Here is a 22,681-nt window from a genome sequence, read left to right as displayed (position 1 = left end):
GGTATGTGGAGATGAATTCTAATAAATAAACATATTTTAGGTTGTTTCCTCTGAATATTTTGGAGGTGGTATATAGAACCTAAAAGGGATCTTCGGCTGTCCCCATAGGAGAACCCTTTGAAGAACCCTTTTTGGTTCCAGGTAGAACCATTTTGAGTTCCATAGACCCCAAAAGAGTTCTACCTGGAGCCAAAAAGGGTTCTGACTGGAACTAAAATGGGTTCTCCTATAGGGACAGCTGGAGAGGCCTTCTGGAACATTTTTATCTAAGATTGAACCGTATTCAAGGGTCACATCCAGATATTTACCTTCACAACAACTAGGAAATAATATCATGAATACATGTCATAATGGAACCTCACACAAATGCAAACAGTAATTTTCCTCATTCTTGTCCTCATACAAATGCTAATTGTATAATCATCAACGCTTACTGACCAATCTGTCTTTGGAATGAGAAGCCAACTGTCATGGATACACACCCAAACACACACTGACAAACACACACTAAAATTGACACTATAACACTAGACACAAAATAATCAACTGTTATTCCTCTGCCCTGGTTTTCAAATGAAACAAGCAATGGATTGTGTGGCACTGTCGTAAATGAGCCACGTGGTTAACCCCAAGCGTTTCACCTTGGTGAGTTACACTGGAGCCATGTCAAAACAGTTGGACTGCAAATCAAATACATCGGGGTGACTTTGCTCCCAGGAGAACCAGTAATCTACACTCATTTCTCTGGCCGAGTGAACAATTGATTTTGGCTCAATATTTTGTAAATATTTACCCCGGATGTGAAACGGGCATTAGCATCAAAACAAAAGAAGAAAGCTGTCTGTGGTCAAACTAAACTCAGAGTTTGGCATTGGTTGGCCACTGGGGACATAAACTACATACTGATTTCTGTTATCAGGGCCTATAAGCCTTCTACTTGACCAGGTTCCCTGATGGACTACCTTTTCCAAGAATAAAGCACTCTCATTTACTGGGTATTAGAGACAGTAAAGTTGATGATGTGAGGTTGATGATGAAGGTCATAACTCTAAAAAGATGCCAAAGGGCGCTGATGCAGATCACAAGACCACAGGAAGAAAACCTATGTGAAGAACAGCCATGTATGAGTGTGTGCAGACAGTTACTATGGGTGTCTGAGGTGGACTGGCTCACCCTGCTGATGGAGAAGACGAAGCCTGGCTTGCCCGTGCAGTAGCCCATGAAGCAGAAGCGCAGTTGCCAGTAGAAGGCATGCTCAGCGATGAAGGTGATGAGCGACAGAGCCATGGCCGCCCCCAGCATGTAGAAGACGCCGGCCATGTTGTCCACGTCCAGCTGGCTGCTCATCACCTCGTTCTTCTCATGGTGGCAGATCCCCGTCAGCCACATGGCCTCCAGCTCCTCCATGTCACCTGGAGAGAGGGACAGGATGGAGGGAGGAGTCAAGGAAGAGTGGGGACGGGAAGAGGAGGGAGAGTGGGAACAGAGGATGGAGGGAGGAGTGGGGACAGGGTATGGAGAAGGAGGGAGGAGTGGAGGGAGAGAAAGGAGGGAGTAGGAGAAGGGTGTGGAGAAGGGAGGACAGGATGTCGCAAGAGGATAAATATTGGAACGGGAGATAGATACAAAGTGAGCAGAGAAAAGGTATGGGGATGAGGAGTAGGGAAAGACAATTGAAAATATATGTCTGAAAATTATACTTAAAACTGTAGAGGACAAACACTAATGCATGCAGGCCTTTGGTGGCAATTTAATGAATACAGTTTTACAATACATCCCAGTTTTCATATTCATGACAGCACACTTCAGATTCAGCAAATAGACCCATGTGTGCGCATGAGTATATGGAAATATCAGTGTGCGTGCATGATGTGTGTGTCTACGTGTCCAGCCATGTCCCAGAGTCTCTGTCTGTCTCTTTGTGGGTCACCTTGTGTAACATCAGCAGCAGTTAGTTCTGGCGGACCGTCCGTGGCAGGACTGGCATTACTTAACTAAGCATACATTCAGATGGCTGTGCACGTCAGCAGAGCTCTCGCATGGGACCACTGGCCCCTGAGCATCAACACACACGCACGCACGCACGCACGCACGCATGCACGCACGCACGCACACAGAGAGATGATCGAACTCAGGGCCCACTGCGCCTACATGGCTCCTGGACGACAAGGGCAACTGGTGTGAGAGATGGGGCTCAGTGGCGTCTGTGAGACCAGAGCTCCCTGGGGCCCTAGGCATCCTCCTATGCTCTAAGTGACTGTCTGCGAGCCTCATCATCAAACCAGCCAGGCCCCCGTCTGCACCCGTCAAAGGCCCCTGGTCTCTCAGCACGTGAGGATCACTTTCTCCATCTAGGTCACACTGAGAGGAGTGCATGTTGGGACGTGTCAATGTGACATTGAGGGCCACTTGCTAAGTTTTGGCTGGCTGTACACAGGGGACAGCACAAGATGATGACCCATATTCACACATTCACACACAATAAATTCTACAAGAAACTGTATACTATACACTTACACAATAACGTATTGTCATCGATCCCTAAATACAGAAAACACACTCCTTATCCAAAGCTTACAAACATGTCTTAAAACACACCTGTACATTCAGTAGACAGACACAGAGACCTACACACACAGTCTTCGTAGGGCTGACCCACATTCACACACACCCCTTGTCCACAGAGAAACAGAGACCTACACACACAGTCTTCGTAGGGCTGACCCACATTCACACACACCCCTTGTCCACAGAGTGTAGAATACACCAGCAGCTTTACTGGCACCTCTAACTAGGACACTATAGTGGGGCCTGGAGGGGCCTTGGTCCAGGATCCTCAAGAAAGGCTGGAACACACCCAGATAAAGTGGCTCCAGCACAGACAAGCTGCAGAGAGAAAAACTACTTCTATATGGCTTCGAATGCAGCTCTGACTGGTGCTCAATCAAGCTGGGACACAGCCTTACTATACACAATATAACATACATAGACACTACCTGTAGGATTGTGTGTTCTATATTTTAGCCAGTTGGCAAGTATTCCAAAAGTACACAGTCATCTACAATTCCATGTGGAAACATTACGACAGCACACTCTCAAATCATTTCCCAATCTTTTTGTTTTATTGCATTTCTCTTCAGATGAAGGCAAGTAATCTGACTGGAAAAACTTGGCTGTTTTCCATCAAAGAACACCTTTAAAACCCTCAGTAAAATGGCACGACTCCCTAGCTGAAATACGTCAAACTGTATGTAATTCTAACTGAGCGCCGATCTCACCGTCTCCAAAGAGCTGAAGGATGGCCAGGTCGACGTGTCTCTTCCAGCCAGACTCCTTCTGGATGGCGATGCCGTAGCCCGTGGAGGCAAACACCTTCCCACTGCCGATGGTCACCAGCTTACAGCCCTCGTCCCTCCCGGCCATGTAGTTCAGCACTGCTGCGTCGTAGATGAAGGCGTCCAGTTTACTAATGAGAGAATTTACATTAATCACTTCTGGCCTAGCTTTACACTGTAACTACTCATCCCAATTAACCTGCTAAGTAGCCCTAATGTTGTGATAAGGATAATAGACTTCTGCCTGCTTTGCCAAGGGCTACAGTTGTCTCATACTGTATAATGGTAGACACTGTTGTGCTGGGAAATGAATAAAACCAGAGCTTTTAATGAAAAACAAGGAGAATAATTCAACTAAGATATAAAAATATATATAAAAGAAAATAGAATATATGTTCCCATTATTCCCCCAGTCTAAGGCCACATTCCCCCAGTCTAAGGCCCCATTCCCTCATTCCCCCAGTCTAAGGCCCCATTACCCTTATTCCCCCAGTCTAAGGTCCCATTCCCCCATTCTCCCAGTCTAAGGCCCCATTCCCTCATTCCCCCAGTCTAAGGCCCCATTCCCCTTATTCCCCCAGTCTAAGGCCCCATTCCCCCATTCTCCCAGTCTAAGACCCCCTTCCCCTTATTCCCCCAGTCTATGGCCCCATTCCCCCATTCCCCCAGTCTAAGGCCCTATTCTAAGGCCCCATTCCCCAATTCCACTAGTCTAAGGTCCCATTCCATTCAGGGGCCCTGTTCCCCCTCCTCACACAGTCTAAGGCTCTGTTCCCCCTCCTCACCCAGTCTAAGGCCCTGTTCTCCCTCCTCACCCAGTCTAAGGCCCTGTTCCCCCTCCTCACCCAGGCTAAGGCTATGTTCCCCCTGCTCACCCAGTCTAAGGCCCTGTTCCCCCTCCTCACCCAGTCTAAGGCTCTGTTCCCCCTCCTCACCCTGTCTAAGGCCCTGTTCCCCCTCCTCACCCAGTCTAAGGCTCTGTTCCCCCTCCTCACCTAGTCTAAGGCCCTGTTCTCCCTCCTCACCCAGTCTAAGGCCCTGTTCTCCCTCCTCACCCAGTCTAAGGCCCTGTTCCCCCTGCTCACCCAGTCTAAGGCCCTGTTCTCCCTCCTCACCCAGTCTAAGGCCCTGTTCCCTCTGCTCACCCAGTCTTCAGACCATAGAGGGCCTCGTCCACATTCTTCTGGTGGAACTTGATCATGTAGCCATGCATCTCCTTGTAGTTGTTCTTGATGTTCCTTTCCGTGCTGCCGTTAGGGACCGTTCCAAACCGGAATGGAGGGGAGAAGTCATTGGGTCTCTGGAACTGAGGGGAGGAGATAGGGAGAGAGAGAGACAGAGACGGAGCAAGAGAGATGAGATAAGAGGTGTAGAAATAATGATGGCGTGAGGAAAGTGGTGGCAGGCAGAGGACAGAGCGAGAGATAGAAATCAAGAGAATCAAGGAAAGATGGACAGTGAGATGGAATGGAGGTGAGATAAGGAGAGGAGAGAGATAGTAAGAAAGAGGGAGTAAAGGACTAATGAAGTTTAATGACAGGCCTTACCTTCTTGTCGCTGAGTCCAGACACCTGGTCCACATACTCCTCCTGGATCATGAAGGCTGCCAGGTTGGCAGTGTAGGAGGCCAGGAAGATGACAGCGAAGAAGGCCCATACCGAAACCATGATCTTACTGGTCCAACCCTTGGGGTTCTGCACTGGGACAGAGTTGTTGAAGACCAGACCCCACAGCAGCCAGATGGCCTTGCCGATGGTGAAGGAGGGCCCTCCAGGCTCTGATGGAGAGACAGGTAGTGATCACAATGAGCAATGGTCTCAGGGAGGCGTCTCAGGGTTGTAGTTATGTTGTGGTTAGCTGTAGGATCATGAAGCACAATGTGGCTAGGGAAGCTGGAGGAGCACGACTGATTGGACCACGGTGCTGTGTCATTCTGATAAACACCTGGGTAAGTGTGTTGTAGTGCAGATGAGGCTTTAGTCCACTACTAAGCCTATTGTTGTTGAATATATGTGTGCTGTGGTTCTGTCACTGCCACACAAGATTGAATCCATCATGATAATATTTTTGTATTTACTGTTCTGTAAGTAGCCACCATGAGTATCACTAGTTGGAATCCAACATTTGATCCAATTCGCACAAACACTGAATTCCCAAGACTACTGTATGACCAGCTAACAATAGCACTCCTACAACGCTTTAGGAAAGAGGGTCTTATTCTCCAGAACATGAAGGATGAGAGAGATTAAAAAGGATATGGTCTCTAAATATAGTCCCGTCATGAATAGGATGGAGAGACATTCATTATTTATTTTAAGCTGGGAGATGTAATGAAAACGGGCCCATCCCTGTCAGGCCTGACATGTGATTCCTGAGAATATGGAAATGCATGCAAAACACAGGACCCACATTAAAATACATGAAGATCCAGGGGAGGCGTGCTGAAATCAATGAGAAGAGACTTCACCTGCACTGGGCTCTGAGAGGTGAAGGAGGACAGGAGGACAGGAGGACAGGAGGACAGGAGGACAGGAGGAGGGGGAGGGGCTGTGGAGGAGGGTGGTCAGGGTTTGCTGGCTGCCATGAGGGAGTTGGGGAAGGTCACCGTGCAAAGCAGTGTGTGTGTGTGTGTGTGTGTGTGTGTGTGTGTGTGTGTGTGTGTGTGTGTGTGTGTGTGTGTGTGTGTGTGTGTGTGTGTGTGTGTGTGTGTGTGTGTGTGTGTGTGTGTGTGTGTGTGTGTGTGTGTGTGTGTGTGTGTGTGTGAGAGAGAGAAATGTGTGTGTGTATGCGCGTGTGTGCGATTGTGAGAGAGATGTTCGTGCCGGTGTGGAGCCAGACCGTCTCACCTCTACCGTCGGCCAGACAGCGGTTGTAGCCCACAGGGCTGAGGTACTCAAACACAAACACAGCAATCGCCGACACCAGCAGCAGCATCACGAACATCATCACCCACACATCAGCACTGAAGGGCTCTGAGAGAGAGGCAGAGAGAGAAAGGCCAACGGAGGGAGGGCGAGAGAGAGAAAAATATGCAAATGGAGAGTACACAGAGAAACAAAAAGTGAGTGAGATAGAGGCGAGGGAGAGGAAGTCAGAGAGAGAGAGAGTGGGAGTAAGAAAGAAAATATCGGAGGGGAATGAGACAGACAGAAAGAGAGAGAGTTAAGCACATAATTCAGTCTCAGTACACACTGGACGGAAATTTGGGTGATACTGTAAAGTTGGCAGCGTTGGCAGAGTCTGTTTGTGGGTCACACTCACCGAGGAAGGCAGAGGGCGAGACGGTGCCGTTGCTACGGGATACCATGACGCTGATGCCTGTCTCGATGAAGGGAACCGAGAAGTCAATGACCTCTGACCTCTCCTTGTTGATGGTGAGGGAGCCCACAGCCATGTGGGCCTTCTTCGTCTCCACCTGAGAGAGGTGGAGAGAGAGACGGTAGGGAGAGAGGGAGTGAGAGAGAACGAGAAAGGTCAATGAGAGACAGTTTCTACACATCAAGAACAGTCAAAGTGGAGACTTGTGATCCACAGTGCGGGAGGGGAAGGAGAGAGAAACAGAACGAGGGAGGGAGAGAGAGAACGAGGGAGGGGAGGGAGAGAGACAGAATGAGAGAGGGAAGGCAGAACAGACAGAACGAGGGAGAGAGAGAGACAGAACGAGGGAAGGAGGGAGAAAGACAGAACGAGGGAGAGAGAGAGACAGAACGAGGGAAGGAGGGAGAGAGACAGAACAAGGGAAGGAGGGAGAAAGACAGAACGAGGGAGGGAGAGAGAGAATGAGGGAGGGGAGGGAGAGAGACAGAGGGAGAGAGGGAAGGCAGAACAGACAGAACGAGGGAGAGAGAGAGACAGAACGAGGGAAGGAGGGAGAAAGACAGAGGGAGAGAGGGAAGGCAGAACAGACAGAACGAGGGAGAGAGAGAGACAGAATGAGGGAAGGAGGGAGAGAGACGGAATGAGGGAAGGAGGGAGAAAGACAGAACGAGGGAGGGAGAGAACGAGGGAGGGAGAGAGACAGAACGAGGGAATGAGGTAGAGAGACAGAACGAGGGAAGGAGGGAGAAAGACAGAACGAGGGAGGGAGAGAGAGAGAGAACGAGGGAGGGAGAGAGAGAACAAGGGAGGGGAGGGAGAGAGACAGAACGAGGGAGGGAGGGAAAGAGAGAATGAGGGGGGAGGGAGACAGAACGAGGGAGGGAGAATTGGGTTACCACAGTGGGTCATGGGAGCTTAAAATAGCCACCCCATTGCCTCCTCCTTTCTCTCCTCCCTGCTTTCCATCCCTCTCTTCGTGCCCCTCCATCTCTCCAGGTATATTTAGCCCTAAATACCTGGGCCCTACAGCGCCAGGGTAAAGTGGGACAGAACTGAGTGAGTTAATAAGGTGTGAATATGAATGACAGAGGGAGGGAAAGAGAGGGGGAGTGAGACTTTTTCCTTTACCTGTGGTCTGTAGGTTTGCGTGCCAAGGATTTGTTTGTGTTAGTGTGTGTGTCCCCAGGGGGAGCAAGTCTGTCCAGCAGTGTACCCACTTCCTCTCTCTTTCCGTACTCTCCCTCCCACGGCTTGTACTCTCTCCGTTATGAAAGTGACCTGTGTGGGTGGTACTGAGAACGAGCGAGCGAGCGAGAACTCTTGCGCGTGTGTTCTGTGTTCACGTCTGTCGATGTTTGAAGCCAAACTCACGTAATCAAGAGTATTGCCTCAGATATTTTGGATTACGAGGATTAGTGGCTGCCTTCCCTCCATCAATGCCGACACCAGTGAACAAAATGAAGTCAGCACAAAATGGAGCGGAGGGACCAACTTTAACCCTGCAGTGACTTCTCTCTTTTATGCACAGCTCTGATGCATTGTGTAAGTCAAGAGGCATCTATGTGATCCACGCGGTCGTCGTGTGCAGATCTGGGGTCATTAAGAGTGTGAGATACGCTTTGAATAAGAGAGTCTGCTAAATGGCTCAAATGTATACTGTTAATGTGGATTATACTGTAGTAGGACAGTGGATATGTAGTCCTGTCTATGACAGTGGATATGTAGTCCTGTCTATGACAGGGTAAGGTTATTCCAACCAGAACATCCTATGCTACAGTAAACTTCCACTACGTATTTTTACCCACAGCCTTTGGGCTGTTACCAAGGTGAGGGGCAACATTAGAACTTTCCGGAAGTTAGAACAAAGTTTTAAAGTAAAAACTCTGCTACTCTCTGCCTCAGTGCAGCTGCTGCTACTGCTGTATATCAGAACTGACAACAACCTTACCTTGGGACCAATGTCGATTACGCAACATCTTTATAACACAAACTGGACTTTCATGGTAGACTGCTCTTTACCCTTGAGTGAGGTACTTAACCTGACTGACATTAGCTAATGCCCAAATGAACAAACTGGTGACATGGAAGTGGACGAGGAACGTCTGTCTATAAGTCACTCAGAATGAGTTTCCCTTCCAGGTAGCTCCAAGTTAATAACAGAGGGCATGATTCCTGTTGGGATAGCCACTGACACAGATACAGACACAGACACAGACACTGGCAGACAAACAGAGACAGACAAACATAAGATACAGTTGACAGATTGATACCTGCAGACTGCTAAACAGACAGACGGACACAGGTAGCTAACCCCCATGACACCATCATACACAGACAGACTAGCTGCCGCTCCGGAGGCCCACCTCTCCCACCATGCCGTTCCAGGTGCCGTTGATCTTCTTGCCGTGTTTTCCATTGGTCACCAGGTAGAGGTCGTAGGTGAACTTGACGTGCTTGGCGATCTTCTTCAGGATGTCGATGCAGAAACCCTTACAGCAGCGCTTGATATAGATCCCAGAGTCTACGGTTTTATTTCTAAGAGAGAGAGAGAGAGAGAGAGAGAGAGAGAGAGAGAGAGAGAGAGAGAGAGAGAGAGAGAGAGAGAGAGAGAGAGAGAGAGAGAGAGAGAGAGAGAGCGAGAGAGAGAGAGAGAGAGAGAGAGGGAAAGAGGGAAAGAGGGAAAGAGCGAGGGAGGAGGAGAGCGGCAGAGAAAGGAGAAAAGCATGCAGAGAATTAGGGTAGCATAAAATGGAGGAAAGGAAGAGAGAAAACAATGGAACAGAAGAGGGCGAGATATAGTAGGGGAAAGTGCAACAGGAATAGACAGACAGAGCAAACGTAAAAAAATATGTAAAAGGTGAGAGGGAGAACAATAGGCCTTATTAACACCGGGCATTCATACATCTCGAGGCGGCAGGCAAAGATATTTTTTCCATGCTGAACAACGTATGTTTAGACAGAGATTAGACGGAGGGGAACATTATCAGCATGCTTGAAGCGTTCGGCTTTCTAGAGACTTTAACAGAGCTCTTCCTACCCCGCTAGCCTGGATTTGGATACCATCATGGCCATGTTGCCACGGCAGAGTGAGACAGGGTGGAGAGAGGAACATATTGAGACACAGGACAGGACGTACCCAGACAGTTAGAGGCTTAATACAACTCAGTACAGATGTAGAGATACTGGAGGCAGATGGCAGATACTCATAATGTACTGTAAGAATGGAGTTTGAGGGTCTAAAGGCTTTTATGGTGGATACTGTGGAACACTATAAGGGGCATAACTAGAATTATTATACAGCTTAAAATTATAGACTTGGACACTGCTTTGACATCAATACTTTGCATTATAGTTGAATACATTGTTGTGGAATTGTGAGAATATCTGTGGTATTATACACATTACATTAGTATTAAGGATATACATTGTGTAATAGACATTGTACGTGACATTAGACAGTGTTGTGGAGAGTTTTCCCCTCACATTGTTTGGAGCTGTCTCCTGCAGGGCACAGTGTTCCTCATACACGTGCCACTGAGGGGGTCAACGTCCTCCACGATGACGAACGGAGCCTCCTCCAGCGTAACGATGGAAAGGTGGTCGTCCTCCCGGCTCTCTGCCCCTGAGTAGATCTCAAAGCGAGGCCAGACGTGGTACTTCATGGACAGGGAGCCGTTCTCCCACTTCCCCACCTGAGACAGTAAGCAAACACACTCCATAAGGCTGGCTTCTGTGTTCACATTGGAATTCTGGTTTGGATTCAGATTGATGTTTTGTATTTGGGGGGACTTTTTGCCAATGCATATTTAGTTGGCAATAGCGTTATGGAAATGGGCCCCTTGAAAAATTCATTTAAATTCAAACTGCTACTATTTTTATTATAATAAGGAAGCATTAATAAGCCTTAAACAAACACCAAAAAAGTAGGGGACAGAGTGAGTGAATGAGTGAAAGACAGACAGAAAGAAAGGAAGAAGAGTGAGTTGAACAACTGTGACTTGTTCTATCACGTCAGCAGGCGGTTGGGGAGAGAGCAACCAGAGACGAGGACTGGGACACATAGCACACTGGGTAGGAGAAAGGTTAACGTGAAGGACGGCAGAGGAACGGGGGAAAGAGAGTTGAATTCAGAGCGAGGGGGGACAACAGAGAGAGGTAGAGAGGGAGGAGAGATAATTCGTATGCAAATGAAAGCACTCCTGGACCAGAGTGTCCAACTCGATTCCTGGAGGACCCTCCAATCCCCAGCTCTGAATTAGCACCATCATTTACTCAATTTTCACCATCACTGCCGCCGACAAATCATACCTGAAGACTCTGTCTTTTGCCCTCTACTCCAACAGCAGCTAACGGGCACTTATTTCAGGGAATGGCTGGGTGTAAATGTATATGGATGATCAACTAATTGGGCCTGTCAAGATGGGAGATGGACAAGGAGTTGGTGCACGTGCGTGCATGCACACAGACCCATACGCTCACACACACACACCCACACACACACACACACAGCCCAGAGAGGAAAGTTGTCAGGCTGCAGCAGACTGACTCGGCTGCAGAGCCCCGGTGCCAGATGGATCCTTGCCAGATGGATACCTCCAGACAGAGAAGGAAGGGTTACAGTCAACTCACAGTGTGTAAACTGGACCGGACACTCCAGAGCTTCAGAACTACTTCAAAAGAGCAGAGGAATAGGGAAGGAGAGAGAGCGAGAGAGAGAAAGAAAGAAAGAGAGAAGGGGTGGAAACCTGCACTCATTAGAATCCAAGAAAGTGGTCTGGCTGGAAGTCAAGCTAAGAATTAAACATGAGAGTGAGAGGAGAGGAGAGGAGAGGAGAGGAGAGGAGAGGAGAGGAGAGGAGAGGAGAGGAGAGGAGAGGAGAGGAGAGGAGAGGAGAGGAGAGGAGAGGAGAGGAGAGGAGAGGAGAGGAGAGGAGAGGAGAGGAGAGGAGAGGAGAGGATGCAGAAGGGGAGGCGAGTCACCTTGCTCTCTGATCAGAGGACAGAATATAGATTGCAGAGCACGATTAGAGAGGGGCGAAAAATACAGAATAATAGGTGGAAGAAGTAGAGCAAGAGAAAGAAAGAGACACACAGTGAGACGTAGAAATACCCACACACACACACACACACACACACACACACACACATACACACACCGCCAGAGACGTAGAAATACACACACACACACACACACACACACACACACACACACACACACACACACACACACACACACACACACACACACACACACACACACACACACACACACATACACACACACACCGCCAGAGACGTAGAAATACACACACACACACACACACACACACACACACACACACACACACACACACACACACACACACACACACACACACACACACACACACACACACACACACACACACACACACACACACACACACACACACACACACACACAGACACACCGTACAGAGCTGAAGCCTTACCTTGTCCCACTGCCTCATCTTGTCCAGTAGGATGATGACCAGTTTGGGATGCATCTGGTAGCCGTCCTCACTGAAGGACAGGTTCCGGCCCTCAAACGTCACGTTCATCAGGTACCTGGACAGGAACAGAGATTCAGATTAGTAAGGCTCTTATTCCCACACACAGAGTAGAGTGGCGATATGGGTGCAGTGAAAATAGAATAAAATAGAATACAGCAGAATAGGATAGATGAGAACAGGGAGCATGTCTACTGTATGGCTGCAGTGAGGAGGCATACAGCACTGCAACAGTCTCCTGGCTGATCATGACATTGCAACCCCTTCCAATGTGCCTCTGTTTCATGTCAGCGGTTTCTCTCTGTTTTCTAGCTGTCAGATATATGTGTGCCAGTGTGTGTGGGAAGAGTGTGTGTGTGTGTGTGTGTGTGTGTGTGTGTGTGTGTGTGTGTGTGTGTGTGTGTGTGTGTGTGTGTGTGTGTGTGTGTGTGTGTGTGTGTGTGTGTGTGTGTGTGTGTGTGTGTGTGTGTGTGTGTGTGTGTGTGTGTGTGTGAGAATGTGTTTCTGTCAGGTGAGCTCAAATTATTTCTCTGCCACCTCCCATTCTACTCTCCTCTTCTGCCTATCTCTCTGCTTCTCTCTCTGCCTCTCTCTCTCTGTCTCTCTCTGCCTCTCTCTCTCTCTCTCTCTCTCTCTGTCTCTCTCTGCCTCTCTCTCTCTCTCTCTCTCTCTCTCTCTCTCTCTGCCTCTCTCTCTGCCTCTCTCTCTCTGCTTCTCTCTCTGCCTCTCTCTCTCTCTCTCTCTCTCTCTCTCTCTCTCTCTCTCTCTCTCTCTCTCTCTCTCTCTGCCTCTCTCTCTCCGCCTCTCTCTCTCTCTGCCTCTCTCTCTCTCTCTCTGCTTCTCTCTCTCTCTCTCTGCCTCTCTCTCTCTGCCTCTCTCTCTGCTTCTCTCTCTGCCTCTCTCTCTCTGTCTCTCTCTGCCTCTCTCTCTCCGCCTCTCTCTCTCTCTCTGCCTCTCTCTCTTTTTTTTCCTGGGTTACTGTTTCCATGGCAACACTCTGCCTCAAAACCACGCACACAATACATAGATAAATAAATAAATGACAACAATGAGGCATGACTGGAGCTGAGAGTGACATGTGTGTGTGTGTTTGTGTGTGTGTATGTGTGTGTGTGTGTGTGTGTCCGTACTGCACACGCTCATTTTTGTGCTACCCTCCTGAACTGAATGGTCTCTGCATTGAGAGCTAAGCAGCATGCCCAACAACATGCCCAGCGACACTAGCCAGGCAGACCGGCACACTGCATACCAGTAACTACACATACTGAACCACTAGAAAAGCTCACCACTATCAATGTTCTCCCATCTGCTTCCCTGAGGACCCGACCCCTCACTTCCTCTCCACACAGAGCAGCTCTCCACAGACCTCAGCATGCCAGCATGGAGTCACAGTCACACATTCACACATTCACACGTCAGCCCCTGTCATCCACACACATCCACACACATCCACACACATCCACACACATCCACACACGAAAGAGGGAGCGTTTGACTGTGACATCTCCAGGTAACTGCCAAAATAATGGAAACACTTGAGTAAATGAGGGATTCATAGTATATTGAAAGCAGGTGTGGTTCCTGAGTTAATTAAGCACTTAACATCCCATCATGCTTAGGGTCATGTATAGAAATGCTGGGCAGGCCATTATTTTGGCTACCATGGCTATGCCCACATAAGATGACAATGCCCTGAGTGGTCACTGAATAGTTTGATGAGCATGACAACGTTTTCCACCACCGTCAACATAACACCAAATGTTGGAATTTCTCATGGAAGAATGGTGTCACATCCTTCCAATAGAGTTCCAGACACTTGTAGAATCTATGCCGAGGTGCACTGAAGCTGTTCTGGCTCGACACCCTATTAAACACTTTATTATGGTGTTTTCTTTTGGCCGTTACCTGTATGTTGCGTAACGAGAGGTATACAGTACACCGCTGCACCTTGGTATGATCTGTGTAGGAGAGTGGGAGAGTGTGGATTCGCTTGATAGAATGACATGATAGGTAAACAGGTAGATGCAAACTGGCAAACAGCATTCTTCTTCTGTGTGCTCCGAAATGTCACGGGTCCAAAACACAGGATTTACAACGTCCTTTCAACATTTCTCAAATATCCTTCAACCGAATCGTTCTACTTTTATCTCTCTCTACTGCACGTGGAAAGATAAAGTATGAAATATTAAGTGGAGAAATAATAGAGAACCGTCTGTTAGAAATGCCATGCGAATCAGAGGCAACCTTGGCACCGACGCAAAGCCTATGGAATATGCTGCATAAATGATAAACCATTTACAAGGTGACTGGAGAATGTGTCCTCTTGAACGTTTAGGATGGTATAGTTATGCATGACAATGTACATGTGGGGTATTTGTGTGCAAATGTGTATACTGTACCATCCTACACACGTTGACAACGGCGACACAGAGACTCACACAAGCATATGTAATGTGTTGCCATGGTACCCTCAACCACCAAGATTTCCAAGCCAATCTGCTGCGTTGCTATGGGAACCATAATCTCACAGAGAGAGAGAGAGAGTGTGATAGAAGAGGGGAAAAGAGAGGGGGGAGACGGGCCATATTTCTCTCTTCACTTCACTTCTACCCCCTGTTTCTCTCCATCGCTGTAATGATACTGTTCTTTGCTGTGAAATGTGTTTAACTTTCCTGCCTATGTCACCTTCTCCCACTCACTGCCCTCCTAGCTCGCTCTCTCTCAGTAAAATCACCACACACCTATATACACCCCTTCCTCTTAGTCAACGCATAAAGCCCAGGGGAGGACGTGTCATTAACGCACACAGGCCACATGTCAGATTATGTAGATACAGTACGCTGAACACACAGGCCACATGTCAGATTATGTAGATACAGTACGGTGAACACACAGGCCACATGTCAGATTATGTAGATACAGTACGGTGAACACACAGGCCACATGTCAGATTATGTAGATACAGTACGGTGAACACACAGGCCACATGTCAGATTATGTAGATACAGTACGGTGAACACACAGGCCACATGTCAGATTGTGTAGATACAGTACGGTGAACACACAGGCCACATGTCAGATTATGTAGATACAGTACGCTGAACACACAGGCCACATGTCAGATTATGTAGATACAGTACGGTGAACACACAGGCCACATGTCAGATTATGTAGATACAGTACGGTGAACACACAGGCCACATGTCAGATTATGTAGATACAGTACGGTGAACACACAGGCCACATGTCAGATTATGTAGATACAGTACGGTGAACACACAGGCCACATGTCAGATTATGTAGATACAGTACGGTGAACACACAGGCCACATGTCAGATTATGTAGATACAGTACGGTGAACACACAGGCCACATGTCAGATTATGTAGATACAGTACGGTGAACACACAGGCCACATGTCAGATTATGTAGATACAGTACGGTGAACACACAGGCCACATGTCAGATTATGTAGATACAGTACGGTGAACACACAGGCCACATGTCAGATTATGTAGATACAGTACGGTGAACACACAGGCCACATGTCAGATTATGTAGATACAGTACGGTGAACACACAGGCCACATGTCAGATTATGTAGATACAGTACGGTGAACACACAGGCCACATGTCAGATTATGTAGATACAGTACGGTGAACACACAGGCCACATGTCAGATTATGTAGATACAGTACGGTGAACACACAGGCCACATGTCAGATGATGTAGATACAGTACGGTGAACACACAGGCCACATGTCAGATGATGTAGATACAGTACGGTGAACACACAGGCCACATGTCAGATTATGTAGATACAGTACGGTGAACACACAGGCCACATGTCAGATTATGTAGATACAGTACGGTGAACACACAGGCCACATGTCAGATTATGTAGATACAGTACGGTGAACACACAGGCCACATGTCAGATTATGTAGATACAGTACAGTGAACAGTACAGTGTGTGTGTGTGTGTGTGTGTGTGTGTGTGTGTGTGTGTGTGTGTGTGTGTGTGTGTGTGTGTGTGTGTGTGTGTGAGAGACAGAGAGAGAGAAAGAAAGAGAGAACGGCAGTCTGACCCAGTTCCATTAAAGCCCCATCATAAACAGGTACCATTTAACATCCATCGCCCAAAAGCTCTGTGAAGTAGTTCACTTCCATCCCCATAACAGATACTCAGCAGGAGTTTATGGACTGCAGCTGCCTACTGACTGGACCTGGCAGAGGCCACTCCAAAGACCATGCAGGGTCAAAATACTGCTCAAGCATTTGTCTTCTCCAACAGACAAACTACCGCAGACCTACATTTCCACAACACTTAAAAGCACTTGACCCCTTTTCCAACACACTGCTCATTTCTAACATGTAACTTGTTCATGTTTAGTTGGGTCAGAGTCAGCTTTGTTAGACCATGATCCAGCTGCCTTCAGGTTCCACCAATGGAACGGTCCATACTCTACCTGTATGTAAAAGTACAGGTAAAAGGAATTCAATGTATTCCATGGTGTGTTTCTACTGACTCTAACATGATTCTCTTATAAGAAAAGAAAATATCCATTCATTTAGAATTTAAAAAAACACACCACTCACATATGATACCTTATACCGGTGTCCTAGATCCTTGACAAATACCTCGGGCAAATACAGGATTTCATTTTGTTTTTCCACACATGACTTATAGCGCCAATCAGGTCCCCTAACTCTCCGGGATTCAATAAGTGAAAAACCCTGAAGGGAAGTACAGCAAGGTATCAACATACGCGTTTCATATTTCAGCTAGAGTCACACAGAAAGGCTGTGTTTAAGTGGCCATAGACTTCTTTATCTTTTTTATCCGATAAATTAAAAACGACAATAAAATGACGATACATAGTAATATAGGCTGTCATAGGTCTGATAACCCCTGGCATCCCATCATGCTGCTCTCATAGCCCCATAGTGCTATATCTATCACATGAGAGGAGCACTGATTGAGTTAGCAAGAGTCTATCTGTCTATCTGTGGGCTTGCTGCTAATCAGCTCATTGACCCCCTGAAGACAGAGGTTATCAACAAACAGGTCTGGTTCAAGTAAAACCAGAGCATGATCTGAGACCAGTTCAGCATGATTTAATCAAATGCACAGCCTAGTTTATTATGAAACAGTGGGTTAGAGGCGGCTGGGGAGAGTATTACAGAGGACAAATATACCGGGGACTACTAGTAGCCGTGCCGTTATCTAAAAGCACTGGGCAGTGGCAAACAAATACGGCATAACGTAAGAGGCCTACGCTGAAATGACACCTGACAGCTTCCTGTGAGACAATACAGCAGGCAGAGCTTCCGAAGTGAGCTAGACTCAGTTAGGCTTTGAACTGCAACCAGAAATGCTTGTGCGAGAGAAAGCTCAGAGCATCCCCAGGTGCTGCCGTCATACAGCAACAGAAACAGCACTCAGCCGCTCCCAACAAGCCCTGAATCAGTGGAGGAAACAGCAGCCAAACCCACTTTGGTGTCCCAACAGGATGCCCAACAATCCCCCAACACATAGAGGCAGAGTGGCAAAACATAGAGTAGGGTGGAACTGCCCCGGAATACAATACCACGCTCAGTTCCACAGAGCAGCGCAACGGGCTACTGTTCTCAGACTGAAACGCCACTGGGACCAATTAAAGCGCTGGCAAAGCAAAGCGCGGCAGAATGCTCTGCATCACAACCAGTTCAAAAGGCCCAGCAGAGGAAAGGAGAGGGTCCGGGTGTGGGGGTGCAGCACGGGGAGGGGGGCTGTTTTGGGAGGGAGATGTGTGTGTATGTGTGTGTTACTCTGTGTGTGCAGATGTTGAAAGATTTCAAAGGGTTGATAGGCGATTCGCCCCAGATTTACCTGAGCACCTCATTGGGGTTCCCAGCAATGGGCCCCTTCTTGTCCGTGGCCCCGTGGCACTCAGACTTCATCAGGGTGTGTGCCCCCCTGTCGAGCATCATGGTGGAGGTTGCCATGGCGATGACAGCCACCCCATCGCGCACGCGAGCCTCCAGGCCGTAGTCCCACTCGTCATACGACACAGAGATTAAACCTGTAGAGACAGAGAGAGAGAGAGATGAGAAGGAGGGGGTGGATAGAGAGACAGAGAGAGAGAGAGATGAGGGAAGAGGCAGAAACAGATAGAGTGATGAGAATAGGAAGAAAGGGAGAGCAGAAAGAGAGAGATCCATAACATACGGTCGACAGAGGAGACAGTGACAGGAGGGAGATAGAGAAAGAGAGTAGAAGAAAAGGGGTTATGCACTCAAGGGGCTAAACACACTATGAGGCGTGTGCCACACACCACTGACAGCCACCCCTCTCCTCTCTTCTCAGTCAAACTGCATCCTCACGCCCTCTCCGACTGCTCCGGCCCGCTTGACAGGGTCTGGCCAATCCATTACCAGGCAACTGGACAGAAATAGACAGACAGCATCCAACCTGTAGACCCACGGGGCTCTGGGATGACAGCTCAGTCTCTCCAGGACCATATCTAATGTCACACTCTGTTGACACTTTCTCAAGGCTTTTATAGTCACCCTACAAAAATGATAATATAGAACTAGAGTGTCTGCATGCTAGTGGAAAGGGTTGGTTGGTTGGTAGCCAGTGGGAACTGTCCATCTCAGGACATGAGGAAAATGTTGCAACAACTTAGACAATCTCATCTCCCTTAGCGATGGGGGTAAACAGGAAGTGGGGGACAGTGGCGTTGACTTGGAGGTGTATGAGCACTTGTCCTTCCATTTGAACTGCAGTAGTCCTCTACTCCCCGCCCCTCCTTCTCGTTCTAACTGTTTATTGGAGGACCTGATTACAAAACCACGCCATTGGTGCCAGACAGCTCATCATTGTCTGTGATGTAAGATTAGGAGGGTCACATGCTAAATACGTCAGCAATATCTGTGCGTCAGGAGAAGTGTGTTTAAGTGAATTGCGAAAGAGAGAGGGATAGAGGAGGGGGGGTGGGTAGAGGAGGGGGAGGAGGAGAGAGGGATAGAGGAGGGGGGTTAGAGGAGGGGGAGGAGGAGAGAGGGATAGAGGAGGATGAGGAGGAGGAGAGAGGGATAGAGGAGGAGGAGAGAGAGAGGGATAGAGGAAGAGGAGAGAGAGAGATAGAGGTGGAGAGAGAGGGATAGAGGAGGAGGAGAGAGAGAAAGAGGGATAGAGGCGGAGGAGGAGAGAGAGGGATAGAGGAGGAGAGAGAGGGATAGAGGAGGAGGAGGAGGAGAGAGAGAGGGGAGGAGGAGGAGAGAGAGAGGGATAGAGGAGGAGGAGGAGAGAGAGAGGGATAGAGGAAGAAGAGGAGAGAGGGATAGAGGAGGAGGAGGAGGAGGAGGAGAGAGAGAGGGATAGAGGAGGAGAGAGGGATAGAGGAGGAGGAGGAGGAGAGAGAGAGGGATAGAGGAGGAGAAGGAGGAGAGAGAGAGGGATAGAGGAGGAGAGAGGGATAGAGGAGGAGGAGGAGGAGGAGAGAGGGATAGAGGAGGAGGAGGAGGAGAGAGGGATAGAGGAGGAGGAGGAGGAGAGAGAGAGGGATAGAGGAGGAGAGAGGGATAGAGGAGGAGGAGGAGGAGGAGAGAGGGATAGAGGACGTGAGATACTGTAGCTCTCCAGAGTGCCACTTAAGGAACGCATCAGTGGAATTACCTATGAGGATTGGAGGCCATCAAATATGGCCGAAAAGTATTTAGCGTGCCCGTTAGCAAATTGGCATGTTCGCGTGCACCTTGGCTTCACACTGAACCATCGCAAACACCAGGCCTTAACTATATCGCGTACCACATTATTTTTACTCCCAATTAGTTATGAACTTAGTGAGACAATTCACATTCTGAAGGTTACTGTAAGGCCTATACTGTAAATTCATCAAACAGTGATAAACTGAAGTGTTGATTTTGACAGTTTGACACAAAACACCCTTAATTCATGCAGTATCTGCCATCTGTCACAGACTAATTTGCAGGACAAACCTTCTCAAGGGACAGTTAAAACCTGCAGAAAAACATGTTCATTACCTCGCCCACTCGACCATCACAAATCATATGTTTTACATAGCTAACATGGTAATATATTATTAAGGGCCATATCCATCAACTTGAGATGCAAACGATTTACGATGATTTATCGTAAATCATGCAGAAATATTAATGTAAGATTTTGCACCCAAAAATGTGCGTTGCGTGCATGGATTTCAGGTTAGGATTTGATCAGTATCAGCTACCTGGTCCCACATATTCCCAACTATAAATCAACATCAAAACAGCAACCAATCATAGACTTTAAATGGAGATAAATCACATAGAACTTATTCCAAACCAACCTGTAGGGAACTCAGCAGGGATCACTTCAGCATCCCCAGCCACCAGCGAGGGGACGATCCAGGTGTAGCCGTAGCCCGTGATCCCTACGGAGTGGGCCACTTCGAAGATGGTGTTGGCCTCCTCCTTAGTGCAGTACAGCAGGATGACGGGGCTCTGCAGCTTCTTCAGCTGGTTCTGGATCTTAGAGTCTCCATCGTCCACTGACATGTCCAGCAGCAGAACCTCCTCCAGCTCCCAGCCCACAAAGCTGTTCTCTATGGTGCTCCGGATCTACAGGGTAGAGGGAGGGACGGAGGGACCAGGGAGGAAGAAGTAGGTGGGTGAGAGGTAGGGTTGGGTATGATAATATGTAATATTGAGTTATCACAAAAAGTGTTCAACGACATTGAGGAAGATAGAGGTGTGTGAGAGGGCTGAAGGGCCATTTGACAAGGCCAATCTGATTTCTCTCGACAGAACAGTATTTAAATACCTACGGACACTTCCTGACTACATGAACAAGTTGAGTAGTTGCCTTCCTATCACTATCCTAGAAGTTAAGACTATAAGTCCACGGTGACGTTAGAATCTGCTCATGGACTGCCTGGTGGCAGTATTCAAAGGAAGGAGGGAAAGAGAGAGAGCTACCCTGTCGTGAGGGCGTGTATTGGTGAGTTACCTTGGTGACAAAGTCCAGGTATCCGGGGTAGTATGTGGTGACGATGGAGAAGATGTACCAGTCGTACTCCTCCATGATGTTGAGCATGACCGAGGCCTGCTGCTCGATGGACGGGCCGAACTGGAAGAACATAGAGTTGTCATCCTGGGGGAACAGAAGAGTGGAGGTTAGTAATGCTATGTTACATGTCCACATTGAATATTGAACTGGAGAGGAGACGTCTAGACAACACTCTGCAGTTCTTCCCCCCAATACTGTATGTGTGTGTGTGTGTGTGTGTGCGGCCATGTTTCTGTGTGTGTCAGTGTGTGCGTCGGAGTGTAAAACCAGGTGTGTCTGTCAGCCGGGCAGGGTATTGAAATCTCTTTGGCTTAGGAATCCGTGCTTCACTCAACATCAAAGCCTAACCTCTACAACCCAGGGGACACACATGGGTTGATCCGTTACCTTGTTTCCACATGAATGAGATCAGACTAAACCACTGAAAAGGCACAGCGGAAAGGGGTGAATAAGTATGCTGTGTGTGTTTGCTACTTATATATGATATATCATACATGTACATAATAACTGTGAATAAACAGTATATTCCACAACAGTATATTCCACAACAGTATATTCTACATGTCTAAGCCAGTGTAAATTTCCACTGTACCCTCCTCTCCACTAAGCCATGATTGACCCCCTAGCCCTCTTCCATGTGTCCCTCTACACACTACCTTCATCCCATCTCATCCCCTTTTGCCACTTTCTTTCTCATGTCCCTCTCTCCTGTGATCTCTCTCTATCTCCTCTCCCGCTCCCTGTCCCATTTATTCCAGTGAAATTACTGCCGGGACACAGTTATAATTGAATTTCCAGCCCCCCTCCTCCACACGATCCCCTGCAGCTCCCCTCCTCTCTTTCTAAGAGCAGTGTTAATGTACTGGCCCATGCAGTCATTCAGAGAGCCAGAAGTCCGCAGAATGTTCATTAGCAAAAAAAAGAGAAGAAGAAAAGAGAAGAAGAAAAGAGAGAGAAAAAGGACCCAGAGCCAAATAAAGACTGGCTTCATTTACAACAACAATAATTAAGGTCAGTCCGAATTATCACCTCCCTGAGCGCTGGGGTATCGATTAGCACACATTAAAATGCCTGAGGAGGGAGTGTGTCTCTGTCTGTCCCAAACAGCCACTGCAGTCTACTGTACTGGACCACAACACAGAGGCTAAATAATAAGAGGAGAGAGGGAACAACACTGAAGGATAAAGGGAGAGAGAGACAGAGAGAGTAAGCTGGGTGAGGAACAAAGAGGGTAAAAGAGAGAGGAAATGACAGAAAAGGAAGGAGGGAGAGAAATTAGTCAGAGAGAGCAATGGAATCGTGAGAGAAGGTGAGTATGGAGGGAGGGGGAGGGAGGGGGGTCTATGGTAACAATGAGGGGAGCGGGTGGCTGGTGGGCTGTGACCTGGTACAGACTGCAGAGTGAGTGAGCAGCAGCGGGCCAGGGAGTCAGGGCAGCGCCAGC

At 48.1% G+C, this 22,681-nt stretch overlaps 1 protein-coding gene across 1 annotated transcript in view; it reads right to left on the bottom strand.

The window, feature by feature from the left end:
- LOC139565525 (glutamate receptor ionotropic, NMDA 2B-like) overlaps window positions 1-22,681 on the bottom strand; it is a 102,798-nt gene that overhangs the window by 13,196 nt on the left and 66,921 nt on the right. The window contains exons 4-15 of the mRNA XM_071385937.1: window positions 21,178-21,321; window positions 20,519-20,789; window positions 18,055-18,247; window positions 12,125-12,239; window positions 10,137-10,345; window positions 9,017-9,188; window positions 6,597-6,750; window positions 6,182-6,307; window positions 4,883-5,112; window positions 4,481-4,641; window positions 3,279-3,466; window positions 1,174-1,412 (exon numbers count right to left, since the gene is read on the bottom strand). Coding sequence (XP_071242038.1) covers window positions 1,174-1,412; window positions 3,279-3,466; window positions 4,481-4,641; window positions 4,883-5,112; window positions 6,182-6,307; window positions 6,597-6,750; window positions 9,017-9,188; window positions 10,137-10,345; window positions 12,125-12,239; window positions 18,055-18,247; window positions 20,519-20,789; window positions 21,178-21,321 — 2,202 coding nt within the window. The remainder of the gene's footprint in view (window positions 1-1,173; window positions 1,413-3,278; window positions 3,467-4,480; window positions 4,642-4,882; window positions 5,113-6,181; window positions 6,308-6,596; window positions 6,751-9,016; window positions 9,189-10,136; window positions 10,346-12,124; window positions 12,240-18,054; window positions 18,248-20,518; window positions 20,790-21,177; window positions 21,322-22,681) is intronic.

This window comes from Salvelinus alpinus, chromosome 36 (assembly GCF_045679555.1).
Source record: "Salvelinus alpinus chromosome 36, SLU_Salpinus.1, whole genome shotgun sequence".
Taxonomy (NCBI): domain Eukaryota; kingdom Metazoa; phylum Chordata; class Actinopteri; order Salmoniformes; family Salmonidae; genus Salvelinus; species Salvelinus alpinus.
This window is presented reverse-complemented; position numbering and strand designations above follow the sequence as displayed.